At 35.0% G+C, this 14,198-nt stretch overlaps 1 protein-coding gene across 2 annotated transcripts in view; it reads right to left on the reverse strand.

Annotated features, from left to right (window-relative positions):
- The window catches only part of LOC111586477 (ankyrin-3-like), a 230,685-nt gene that overhangs the window by 216,182 nt on the left and 305 nt on the right, over positions 1–14,198 (reverse strand). Inside the window, exon 1 of one of the 2 annotated variants that reach the window (XM_055004249.1) lies at positions 11,002–11,034. The exons of the other annotated variant lie outside the window; for it this stretch is intronic. Coding sequence (XP_054860224.1) covers positions 11,002–11,019 — 18 coding nt within the window. The 5' untranslated portion in view covers positions 11,020–11,034. Of the gene's footprint in view, positions 1–11,001; positions 11,035–14,198 lie in introns of those variants that run through there. 2 annotated transcript variants of the gene reach the window in all.

Below are 14,198 nucleotides of genomic sequence, written 5' to 3' on the forward strand. Positions count from 1 at the left end.
TGAAACTGGGAAAATCTGTAGAGTAACAGTTTGCCTTAAAAACCTCCTGAAAGGTTTTAAGAGGATTTAAAGAGATGCAAGTCTAGTAGTTTCCTGCAGGACTTCGTTTTTTTGCAGGAAGTTTTGATTTGTTCACGTCTGCAAACACATGGAGGAGCTCTAAAATCTCCAGATATCCTGTGCTGCTACAGTCCAACGTCTAACTAACTTTAATATCCTGGAAAAAAAACAACATCACAGCCTTTAAGAAACATCTGCAGGATCTCTGAGTGTTTTTCTGTCTAATATGAAGGCGTTTGATGGCCTGAATGCCATAAATCTCCGCTCTATAATCTACTCTGTGTTCCATAAATGACTGTATTTCGTAACTGTGATCAGATTTATGTTGGTTGCTGTTTCCCTGCCAGATGTCAGCTCGATCCTGCACAGCAGCTTCTCTGGTGAACCTCAGAAAACAGGCGTGAACTTGTTGGATGCAGCTGCAGGTTGTCGACTGGAAAAGTCACACTTAGGAGCAGAATAAAGATGGACTTAGAGTTCGTTTTTCACCCCAGAAAGACAACAACTTTGGCTTTTGCTCCACATGAGATGATTTTTACATTTGCAGGTTTTAGCCACACATGTGCCAATCTGAGCTGATATATTGAATTAAATCAACAAAATTAATTTTCCTGTAATTTTTCTGTTTGCCTGACATGACGGAACGTCAAAGATCCTGATAAAGATCTGAGTTTATGTAAACTAAAGCAGGAAAAATGATCTTATTTTCTCTATCAGTACCTGTCCTCTATCTGCTTTTCTTTTCTTCTTAGTTTATCTCTTATCTTTCTGTCTCACTTCATCTCTTTTTCCTCCACCTGAGAAGAAGACATCAGCTCCACACTACAGTCTAATCACAGCAGAGCCTTAAATCAAATACAAAAATATGGAAATGTCTTTATTCAGCTGAAACTCCCAGAGATCCTCACTGCATACTAATGAAATCTCTGCTAGAATCTGGATAACGACCAGACGGGAGGAAATTAGTTCATACACGGTTGCCAAGGCAGCGCCATGGTGATAGATGAATTGCCATGGTAACGACAGTAACGCGGCAGGATGTCTCCATGACGACCCAAGAAACTGTGAGAAATCTATTGGGTGAAACCAGTCGAGGCTTTTTGAGAGGAAATCATCCCGATCAGCAGAGCTTCAGTTTATCTCAATTATCTGCTTCTAAAACACAAACAGAGGAAGTTCTAAGCACTTTTTAAAGGAGTCACCTCTGATTGAAACTCAGACCTGAAAGTCTGGGTTAGGGTTTGGTCTGAAGGTCTGATTGTCCACGGGTAGTACAGTCATGGTTCCCAACACACTGCCCTGTTTGCTGCTGGTTTGTCTGGAAATAATAAAACTGTTGGATGGACTGGGGATATAAAGATGAGCCAAAAACATCATACATAGATTCATCACTTTAAGTAGGGATAAACTGATCTGATCTGCCGGAATGGACGTTTTAGCAGCAAGATATCGACCAATCCAGGTTAAAGTTCCCGTTTGGTCATCGATTCAACTTCCAGAAACTCATGTCTCTGTGCATCAAGTTACATATTTAGAAGGTTTTTGCTTAAAAACAATCCTTTCCTGGCCCAAAACGTTACACCAGCTCACCTTTGACTGCTCAAACACTGTAAAACTACCGCACCCTAACCAACGGCAAGGTAGTCAAGCTAGAAAACAAAACCAAACGTCCGACTCTGAAATCTGACAGCATCTAAAAGACGCTATAAAGACATGTTTTTAAGAGGAAAAGGGAGCTTTTGGTGTCAGATGCACAATTTGGCTTCAGAAATGTCATCCAGGTTAAACGGAACTCATCCACTTTTCATGAGCTCTGGTCCGAAGTCATTAACAGTCACAGAAGTCTCTGTCATGGTGGCCCTTTGCTAGCTAAACACCCGCAAATACTGAAAAACAACTCAGGCGTCCACAACAACTAAAAGTAGGGATGTAGTCATCTGATCTGCTGGAATTAACGTTTTAGTGACAAGAAATTGACCAATCTAGGTTGAATCTTTATTTTGCTCATGATGTATCTTCTAGAATCTAAAAGACGATATAAGGACATGCTGAAAAGAAGAACCAGAGAGATCTTCTTGGTTTGACAAGTGTTTTTGGTGTCAAATGCACTATTCTACGACAGAAATGTCATCCAGGTTAAACTGAACTCATCCTCTTTCCATTAGCTCTGGTCAGAAGTCATTAACTGTCACAGAAGTCTCTGTCATGGTGGCCCTTTGCTGGCTAAAGGCCTACAAACAATAGAAAACAACTCAGCCGTCCACAACAACTAAAATTCAAACACATAGATGCATTACTTAAAATAGGGATGTAGTGATCTGATCTGTTATTACCATTTTACATACATTGGTTTGCTTCAACAAATCGACCAATCCAGGTTAAAGTTCCTGTTTGATCGTCAATAAAGCCGTAAAAATTCATCTATGTGTATCAAAGTTACATATTTAAAAGGGTTTTTGTATAAAAATAAATCCTTGCTGGCTTAAGGAACACCTACAACTCTGCAAAGCTACTTTATGCTAGTCATTGGCAAGAAAACATGGTTTAATGTTGAAAAGACAGCCACTTCCTGCTTGTATTTCTCAAATAGTCCACTTGTTTATGTAAAATAACATTCTGACATAAATAAACTGCGTTCTCCATTACATTTTTAAGGCCAACATAGCAAAATAAAGGTAATTTGTCCCTACTGACGTCACAGGAGAGGTGGCCAATAGTCTTTGGCGGTATAAGGGGATGATGGAGGCACAAAATAGAGGCTGGACTTCTACCAAAACACCAGAGTTACAGACCGAAGTTTCTTTTCTTATCATTGTTTACTTTCTGTTTTCATTTTCTTTCCATTTAGCTTCAGGAAAACTATCTCAGGCACCTCAGAGTTTGGAAAAACATCATGATCTGGGTTTCACTGCATGTTTGGGGCTTCTCCTCCATTTTCTGGGTTACCATGGTGACAAGTCCTACCCCAACTAACATATGATTGGCTGAAAAAGGAACGACAGTGAAGCAGTAAAATAAAAAGCAGAAAATAAAACCTTTACATCAGAAATGGAGGATTATTTCTGTTCTCCTCTATCCAGCCAATCAGACGAGTTCTTTTCTGTCTGTTTCCTGGTTTCCTGCAGGTTCAGCAGCAGATGAAAGGTTAACGGAGCGTCATGAAACAGGAGGAACAGAAGGAATCCTGAACTCTGAGACAGAACAGACACATTTACAGTCCTCCTCTGTCCCTACAGCAGCAGATGAAAGGTTAACGGAGCGTCGTAGAGCAGAGGAACAGAAGGAATCCTGAACTCTGAGACAGAGCAGAGCCACCAGGACATGTTTCCAGCAGCAGGAGATCAGACCTAACATGGTCTGTAGCCCACAGTTTAGATCCTGACTCACGTTCTGAGGTTCTGACTTCAGCATTAAATCATCTGCAGCTCAGGAAGAGTCTCCATGCAGCAGATTATTATTCAGGCTTCATATGATGGTGAAACTGTGTTTGTCTTTATTCAGCACCAGTAATCAGGATATTGTGATTTCATTGTTTTAATGGAGGAAAAAGGAGCTGTGAAAGTTAAATTTGGTATTTTTATATAATTTTAAACATGTAAAATGCGTGTAATTGTTCATTAATGTGCTTCAATCTGTTAAAAAGAAAAGATTATTGGAGAGGATGCATTATTATTTTCTAATTTGAAGACATGAGCACCTTTAAACTACAAGCTACTCCTTTGTAGCTGCAATTATTTTCTATTCCCAACTGCATTTAATAAACATCTTTGTTCATTAAACTATTGGGTTTTTTTTTTTTTGTTTGTTTTAAAACTTTTTTTGTTTGATTGTTGTTGTTTTTGTCTCTCTGTGTTTTGATTACATTTTTGTTGGGTTTTTTTGTTTGTGTTATTTTTATTTTATTTGTTTAATTTTTTTTGTTTTGTTGGTTATATTTTTGTATTTCTTTATTACATTTTTGTTATTTTATTGGTTTTATTCTTGTGATTGATTGTTGTTGTTATTTGTTTGGTTTTGTTTTTGTTGTTGTTTGGTTACTGCTCTGTCATTTGTTGTTTTTGTTTGCCGTTATTTTGTGTGTTTTGATTTTATTGTGTTGGAGTGTTTTGTTATTTATTTTTCTTGTTTTGTTGTGGTTTTATGGGTTATATTTTTGTAATTTTTGTGCTTACATTCTTGTCATGTATTGAGTATATTTTTGTTGTTTTTGGTTTTTATATATATATATATATATATATATATATATATATATATATATATATATATATATATATATATATATATATATATATATATACATACATACATACATACATACATGGTTATATTTTTGGGATTTTTTTGGCTATAACTTGTCTGTTTTTTTTGTTTGTTCCTTCTGTTTGTTGTTGTTGTTGTTTTATTTAATTAATGGTGGTTTTTTTGTTGTTATTTTTGGCACTTTTGCTACCAGAATTTTTTTTTTTTTTACAGTGTAGATTAGTGAATTCTATATAAAATGAGAAAAACAAGGTTGTTTGTTTATTAACCAATGAGTAATAATGATCAAATGACATCACAGGCATCATTTCTCAGCATGGAGCAGTTTGACCTTCAACACTTTAAGCTGATTTTTGTAATTTATTTGTTGAATTAGTTTTAGATTTTAAGACAAATGACTTTTAGAATGTCATTAAATGCAGTATTTGTGGTGAGATGTGTTTATATTAACGTCTCTCTAACTGGTATTAGTGGTGAGATGTGTTTATATTAACGTCTCTCTAACTGGTATTAGTGGTGAGATGTGTTTATATTAACGTCTCTCTAACTGGTATTAGTGGTGAGATGTGTTTATATTAACGTCTCTAACTGGTATTAGTGGTGAGATGTGTTTATATTAACGTCTCTAACTGGTATTAGTGGTGAGATGTGTTTATATTAACGTCTCTAACTGGTATTAGTGGTGAGATGTGTTTATATTAACGTCTCTAACTGGTATTAGTGGTGAGATGTGTTTATATTAACGTCTCTCTAACTGGTATTAGTGGTGAGATGTGTTTATATTAACGTCTCTAACTGGTATTAGTGGTGAGATGTGTTTATATTAACGTCTCTAACTGGTATTAGTGGTGAGATGTGTTTATATTAACGTCTCTAACTGGTATTAGTGGTGAACACTAACTGGGTGATTTGTGGACAAAGAGCTGAGTCACTGCTGGATCCATTCAGATGATGAAGCAACGTTCTGGTGTCAGTCGGTGCAACGATCTGGATCTGTGTTCGCTGTCATTCCTGCTCCACACTGGTACTCATTCTTTTATTCATTTATTCGTGGTTGCTTTCAATGTGCAGATGTTCAGACAATAACTGACCTTTTGTTTGCTGCAAACCCACAACCAACGCTGCTGCTCTGAAATATTAAAGTTCCTCTTCCCTCAAATGCTGCAGAACAGTTTACCTCTCATTAAATCGTGATTAAATCATAAACTATGGATGTTTAAAAACATATTTGTAGAATTTTACACTGAAATATGAAACAACTCAGGAAATATCACTACTTAACTTCTGCATTATCACTTCTTTTTTGTTAATTTGTGCTCAAAGATGAGACGTTTCATGACGTCTTTTTAATATTTCAACTCTTCCACAGAGTCATTCTGGCAGTGAATCATGCATCTATCTGTGGCCTTATTTTGTCAATATTTAACAGCTAAAGTTGGGCTTTGAAATAAATCAAGAGGGAGACATGACATTAATTACTAACACAACTGGTTTTAAATATATATATATATATGTATTTATATACTTACTTTATTCATGCAAAAAGGAAAAAATATGCTACTAAACTACATCTAACATGTTGAATTTGATTTAAAAAGCACCACCTAATGTAAAGATCCGAGAGATTAGGAGGTTTTGACAACAAAAATAAAGCATTGGTAGAAACAGAGTTCAAACTGAATATTATAGATTCAGAATCAGTGACATGAAGAGAAATAAGAGAGAAAATTTCAGGTTTTCATATTTCTATCTTACATTTTGTTGTTATTTCTTTATATCTTTGTTATTCTTTGTTTATATTTGTTGTTGTTTATCGGTTATGTTTTTGTCATTTTTGGGTTATATTTTGTTGTTTGCTTTTCGTTCATATTTTTGTCATTATTTATTTATATTTTGTCATTTATTGGTTATATTTTTGTTATTTGTTTATATTTTTGTTGCTTATTGGTGACATTGTTGTTTTAAATATATATGTATATATGTATATACTTATTTTATTCATGCAAAAAGGAAAAAAAGCACGACTAGAATACACTTATCATGTTGAATTTCATTTAAAAAGCACCACTACATGTAAGAATCTGAGAGTTTAGGAGGTTTTGTCACAAAAATAAAAGCACTGGTAGATACAAAGTTTAAATGGTTGAATATTATAGAATCAGAATCAGTGACATGAAGAGAAATAACAGAAAAGTTCAGGTTTTTATCTCTAATCGTTCCTCAGATGTTGTCGTTCAGACAACCTTAAATTTTAATGTGAATGTGGCCGTTTAATAAAAATAGAACTTGTTCAGTGTTTGATAAATGAAGCTGAAATTTCACAGATATCTTCATAAATTTCTGTATTTTATGCTATAAAGATTCCAGACAGATTGAAGGTTGTTGAGCAGAATTTTTAAGTGTTTTTAAACTTCATTTACATGATTTTATCCACCTACTGATCTCTGCACTACATTCACAGCTTTATTATCTTTGTGACACAGAGAATCGTAAAATAAAAGCAGAGCTGGAAGTTTTAGAGTCGTTCTATGAGCAGACAGAGTTGGTTTTAGAATAAACCATCAGAGTTAAACCAGGTTAATTATTAATCCGACTTTAATGAGCTCAAATCCTCACTGAGGGTCTTTTTCTGCCTCAGATCCTTTTTAACTGCATTCGTTTTTCCACTTTACTGCTATTTTACAGATTTCTCCCTGATTTGTTCAACTATAAATTACAACTAAATAAACACAGAAAAAAGAAACTGAAGTTTAGATTTTTCTTTTTTATGGTTTATGGCATTAGAACTGCGTCATTCTGCACAAAACATATTCTTTGTTTATATTTTTGTTGTGATGTGGTTACATGTTTGTTGGTTGCATTTTTGTCGTCACGTTTATATTTTTGTTGTTATTTTGTTATATTTTTGTCATTTATTGGTTCTATTTTCATCAATTGTTGGTTATATTTTGTTGCTATTTGTCTTTATTTTTGTCAATATTTGTTTTGATCTTTGTTGTCATTTGTTTATTTTTTGTCATTTATTGGTTGCAGTTTTGTCCTTTTTTGTTAGATTTTTGTGGTTATTTGTTTATATTTTTAATGTTTTTTTCAGTTATATTTTTGTCATTTATTGATTATATTTTTGTCCTTTTTTGTTCGTTTTTTTTCATTATTTGTTTACATTTTTGTCATTATTTTATACAGATTTTTGTTGATATTTGGTCACAGTTTTGTCATTTTTTTTTGCTGTTGTTTGCTGGTTTGGAGCTGTTGTTTGTTCTTCCGTTTGTTGTTGTTTTGTTTTGTTTAATGGTGTTTTTTTGCTTGTTGTTATTTGTTGCACCTTTACTGCCAGATTTTTAAAAATATTTTATAGGATTTGTTTTTCTTATTGAGTTCTTTGACCTTCATTATTTTAAGTAGATTTTTCAAATTTACTTGTTGAACTTGTTTTATAATTTCAGACTAATGACTTTTAGATGTGTTATATTCAGTATTTGTAGTGAAATAATGATCCGACTTCTTGTCTTTGGTGCTGAATAAGGACGTCTGCAGCTCCACTGACCCTGCAGGACTTTATTTTCTGGTTTCTTTCTGCCGTCTGAGTCCTCGTCAGTAACTTCCCTTCAGTTTTACAGCCTCAGATCATCTCCATCTACACATTCACAGCCAACAGCAAATAAAAGCTGCTAGTCGCCTCCACGCTCCGCTGCAGCTCAGTGTTTGTCTGAGGCTCAGCAGTCCGACACCAACAACACAACGGTTTCTACGCCAGGCTGAGGTCATGTTTACTCATCTCTCTACAATACTGAGCTCTGATAATGGATCAGTCCTGCAGAGCTCTGACTCAGCTCAACTGGACTGATTTAAATACCAGCAGGACACTAAAGGCCTCATGGAGCGTAAACTAACAGGAAAAAGCACGACTAAGACGACTAAACTCAGATTTAGAAGTCTGGTGAGCTTTTATAGCCGTTAGTAATCATTACATCATAAAACTGACATCAGCAAGCCGGACTGGAAAAGAATATACACCAATAAATAAATAAATAAAATGAGTCTTTAAAACCGCCTGTTTTGTTTGGACAGAATTAAAATGCTGAAAGATATTTCATCTACAATATAAAACATCACCACTGTTCCTTGAACTTGCTGTAGAGATAAGAGTGGAGATAGTGAGAGTGGAAGATAAGGTTTGGAAGAGGTTTCAAAGCAACATGATCCTAAAATGGAACCTAAATAAAACTCCAAAGCTTTACTGTTCACCTTGTAAGATTCCCTAAAAGCCGACTGTGTCTCCTTCAGTTGCTTCCATGACTGTTTAACACCATCAGGGCTGCTGCTGAAAGAATAAAACCATCTTCCACACTGAGGAATACATCTAATATATGGTTCTAATGACAGTCTGGTGCTCCTGCACCAATAATCTGGTAGTAATGTGGATGATCTCATTAACATTCTCAGTGTTTAGCAGCTTTCCTTCCTGTTTTTAGTCCATATTACATGTAAAATCCTTCCATGTTTGTTGTCAGTTATCTGGTTCTAACTCTTTCATGCCGCCGCCCTCATATCCAGGTCCAGAAACTCTGAGTCGACCTACTGAGCTGATAACCAGCTTCATGAGACGCTTATCAAGACTGCGGTTGTTGGGTTTAGTGACGCCAGATAACGGAAAGAAACTCTGGAAATGTTCAACTCCAGCATGAGTCAGGTGTCTGGTAGAAATCCAACATCTCCCTTTACTCCATTAGTACAAAATTAGAGCAACTATTCTGACAGTAGATCAATCATTTTGAGTCTTTATTGGACAAAAACTACACTCTCTGGTTTGATTTTCTCCATTGTTGTTTTCGATCTTCTATATTTGGACACTTGTTGGACAAAAAAAGACATTTGAAGCTCTGGAAAATGGGCATTAAGACCTTCCTGTCCCATTTTTGGAGAAAATATTGAAGAAAGTCATGCAATAATGGAAAAAAAAAAAAAAACACTATTACTAGAAGTTGGATAATAAACATGTGAACCAATATAAAACCAATTAAAACCATTGATGGGATGTTTAAGGCAGCAACTGAACAGTCTGTGTTGAAGTTTGTTTGCTCTTAAAGGGGAAAATGTAAAGATTAAGGATCTAAATGACCAAATTGTTGGTCAAAATTAATTAAAAATGAGTTTTTCTGGTTCCAGATTCTCAAGTATGAAGATTAGTTGCTTCTCTTTGAGAGGAAACTGGACGAGTTCAGATGTTGGGTTCCTGTCAGATAAAAAAATCCCTTTGAAGACGTCACATCGAACGTTTCTCACGTCTTTGGTGGAATCCTGTGAATTCCTATGAATCCTCTCTAGACGCCTTGAACACAAACAGCAGTTCGCCGTTTGCTCTGACCAGAGGTGGAGTCTAACAGTGTTTGTTCTGTTCTAATAAACCTCCTCAGATACGAGCCGACAGCCTCCATTTCCCATCACAACCTGTGGTCAACCATTAATGGAGACATCCAGATAGACACAGACAGCAGCAGGAAAAAGGCTGAGAGTCTGGTTAGAAGAAGGAAAAACCTCAAAGCTTTCAGGACTACACTGGTGTTTAGGAGAAATGTTGACAGAAATGTTCAAATCTGCAGAAGATTCAAGTACAAAAAGGTCGAAGACACGCAAAAAATCTAGTTTCATCTGTTAAAACCATTCATCAGCAGGTTTTTCTGACCTTAAACTGGGTTTTTAGGAGGTGGCAAAGCATGATGGAAAGCATATAAAGTAAAGGCAATGAGTCTCTGTTACCTTTTCTGACAAAAACATCACATGAGTAGTTCAAGGACCGCAGGAAAGATGAAAATCTGACATTTTTTCTGTTTTTACAGTTTACAGCTCCGATAAAGGCTTTAAATTTGGTAATTTTTTGAAATGTTAACACGCCTTTCGATTCTGTGGATGGGTTTTGGGGTTCAGAGGGTTTAGAAAGTAGAAATCAAACACAACGAGGACATGAAACTTTGTGTTTGTGCTGCAAAACAACTAAACAAAGAGTTCAATCAGCAGAAAAAAACACAACAAACTGCAGTAAAAAAACAAAGGTCAAACACGACAAATTCAGTCCAAATCTCAGCCAGTTCCAGCCTTTAAAAACATTCATCAGCAGGTTTTTCTGACCTTAATTTGGGTTCTAGGAAGTGATAAAACATGACAGAAAGCATATAAAGTAAAGTTCATAAGTCTCTGGTACCTTATCTGACGAAAACTTTATAATTTTTACAAAATTTGGTGCAAACCGGTGAAGTTTTGATCTAATTTCTGAATAAAAATCACAATTTTAAGCTTAGATTTGGTTAATTTTCCCGATGAAACCACACATCACACATGAGCAGTTCAAGGACCGCAGGAAAGATGAAAATCTGACATTTTTTTTCTGTTTTGACAGTTTCTGGCTCTGATAAATGCTTTAATTTTGGTAATTTTTAAAATAATTTAACACGTTTCAATTCTGTGGACGGACACGACGAAGAGCTGAAACAACTAAACAGAGTTCAACCAGCAGAAAAAAACACAACAAACTGAGTAAAAAAAGGTCAGACATACACAGCAAATCCAGTTGTATCCTTTAAAAACATTCATCAGCAGGTTTTTCTGACTTTAAATTGGTTTTCAGGAGTCGATAAAACCTGAATGAAAGCATCTAAAGTAAAGTTAATGAGTCTCTGGTACCTTAAGTGATGAAAACATCTCATTTTCCTTCGATATTTTCCTCCCAGCCTCTGCTGTGGTCGCCTCTCTGCTCTGTTTAAACACTGCCTGCAGTTCATCTGAAGACTCTGAATGTTTGTCATGTGACTGTTGAGGCGTCGTCGTTTCTCAGCTGTGATGAGGAGCAGAAATGTACAGAATCTGGTGCAAACCGGTGAAGTTTTGATGTGATTTTTGCATAAAAATCACAGTTTTAAGCTTAGATTTGGTTCATTTTCCTGATGAAACCACACATCACACATGAGTAGTTCAAGGACCGTAGTAAAGATGAAAATCTGGAGTTTTTTTTCTGTTTTTATGGTTTCTAGCTCTGATGAATGCTTTAATTTTGGTAATTTTTTTAAAATTTAGCACGTGCTTCAATTCTGTGGACGGGTTTTGGGGTTAAGAGGGTTTAGAAAGTAGAAATCAGACACAACAAGGACCTGAAACAACTAAACAAACAGTTTAACCAGCAGAAAAAAACACAACAAACTGCAGCACGATGAACACATGAAGGTCCAGAACAGCTTCACTGATTCACTGAATCACATCAGCATCGATCAGAGATCCAGAACAGCGACATGAAAGCAGCAGCTGTGTTTCTACTTCAAGGAGATTAAAACCTTTGTCAGGTTTAAAGATTTGCAGGAACGTAGCAGAACATGGAAGTGAAAGCAGCTCTGTGCAATGGGAACATTTTCCTCCTAAAGTCGTCAAATAATCATCAGCGATGATCCTCAGTAATGATCTAAATCATCTTATCAGCTCCACCTTCATGTCTTCAGGAATGTGAACCCAACGCTTGAATGCAAATCTAAACTGCTGAAAGCCTCAGAGCTGGCGGTCGGGACGAGTTTAAGTCAGGAATTCATCTCTCAGCTTCACTTCTCAACCTCAGATCATTACTCAGCTCAAACATTTGCATAAGTTACCGACTAATCAGGACAGGTTCCCGTGTGAAAACCTCCCAAGGTGCTCCGATGGTTTTCTGGTGAACTAAACAACGTCGTCCATCGAGTTCTTGGATGTTAAGGGACAAAAAAACCCATCAGCGCTGTGGTTATTCTGTGAATTTAGCATCTTTAGCTGCAGCACGACAAAGAAAATCAGAAACACGACTTTAACTAGAATTCAAAGGGCCAAAGAACCCAAGAAACTGCAAGGAATTTGGTTATTTTAAACCAAAAAATGCACAAAAAGTCAGATGTTTGGTATCTGTAGTCCTAATTTCTCATCAAACAGCTGTAAAAGTCCAAATCTGCAGCCATAAAACCATCTCAGGTGGTGAAACAGTCACACAAAAAGAGGATTTAAACTTAAAAACAGAACTATTTACCTGCAGCACTTCTAGAAATCCATGTCTGGATGAACACAAAGCATGCAAGGTGCAAAATAAAACTCTAATTTCATTTGTTTTTCTGTAAAGTTGCTTCATCCTGCAGCATTTAAAGCTTTGATTTGATCCAAACTACAAGAATAAAGTCTAAAAACTCTCATCTGAAAGCAAATTTATGAGCCTCAACGCTCAAATATTACGATATGAAAAGGATTGAAGCTGTAATTCTGCATGTTTTATCCCCGTTACTGCACATCACCTGTATTTTAAATCTAAAATATCAATTTTTTCAGCTGTCAGTTGGTTTTATGATAAATTAATGAATTGTTCCATCTCTAAAATGTCAGAAAATTATGAAAAAATGATTCTTAAAATCTAAATTCTCTGATTTCAGCGTCTTAAATGTGAATATTTTCTGGTTTCTTTCCTCCTTCATGAGTTTAAAATGAAGATCTTTGGACAAAATTAGGCTTTGACAAAAAAAAAGTGCAAACTTCATGAAAAGCACAAGTTAAGGAGTTTTAATTCTACAGGAATTAATGGAAATGAATGGTTGGAATCAAACTAAAAGCAAAATAAACTCTATTTACAATAAAAGCACAAGAAAACTGCAAAGATTCACAATTTAGACACGGAAACCTATTCATTTAGGTCATTTTTGGACATAAAATATATATTATTTAGACTTAAAACAGCTTTATTCAACATATTTAATCATTTTCAGACTTTTTATAGATTAAATAACTAATTTAATAGATCAAAATATTAATATAGACTGAAAGTTTCAGCTGTAAATGCAATTTTAACAAAAACATTAACTCAGATTTGATGGAAAACACAAGTCAAACTGTTTTAACTATATGGAAATTAACAGAAATCAATGACCGCTTTCAATGCTTCAACAAACTAAAATCAAAATAAAGTCTATTTACAATAAAAGCACACTGAAAACCACAGATGTTCCCAATTTAAAGACTATAACCTATAAATTTTCTGTCATTTTTCAATATAAATCACATATTATTTAACTTAAAATTGAGCTACAATAATTAATCAGTTGTCAACTATTAATTTAATAATTTTTATAATTGTTTAACTAGTTTAGGTCATTTTTTAATAAATCTGTGACAGTTAATTGAATATCTTTGAGCTGCAGCCAAAACAAAACTACATTTTAAACCATTTTCAGACCAAACAACTGATCGATTATACTAACTTTTAATCTAAACTTGTTTTTTTAGCTTTAAATGCAATTTTAATTGGAAACTATCCAGATTTAATGGAAAGGAAATTATATCATGAAACTGCAAAATTAAACCACTAATAGTGAACAAAGTGCAGAGCTGCTGGTTGATGATTTATCTGCAGGTATATGGAGGTAATGTGAAGTCAGTGGGGCTGATTGAGCTCTCTGGGCCACCGTAGTTCTACTACTAGTTCAAAACAGTCTTAAAAACTTACAAAACTTCACTTTAATGTCATTTTTCAGTCAGAAAACTACTGCTTTTCTGAGTAATTTTAGTGTAAACTTGAGTTTTGTGGAGTAATTCAGGACAAACATGAGAAAACTGAGAGTAAACTCGTGTCATATTTAGTAAATGAGGACCTTTGAGTTTTATTTTACCAGGTTTAAACTGAGATAACAGTAAAGCTTCTATTTGCATAAAAGATCCGCTTCTAAATAAACGCTGCAGGCTCAGTTTTAATGGAAAACTTTCACAGATTTACGGTTCTTTAGTTCGGTTTTCACTCAGAAGTGAATCAGAATCAACAGTCTGAAGCTCCGGAGACAAAAACAAACTCATATTTCTGACTCTAAACCAGAAATGAGCGGAAAAAG

Source organism: Amphiprion ocellaris, chromosome 18 (genome assembly GCF_022539595.1).
Source record: "Amphiprion ocellaris isolate individual 3 ecotype Okinawa chromosome 18, ASM2253959v1, whole genome shotgun sequence".
Lineage (NCBI taxonomy): Eukaryota > Metazoa > Chordata > Actinopteri > Pomacentridae > Amphiprion > Amphiprion ocellaris.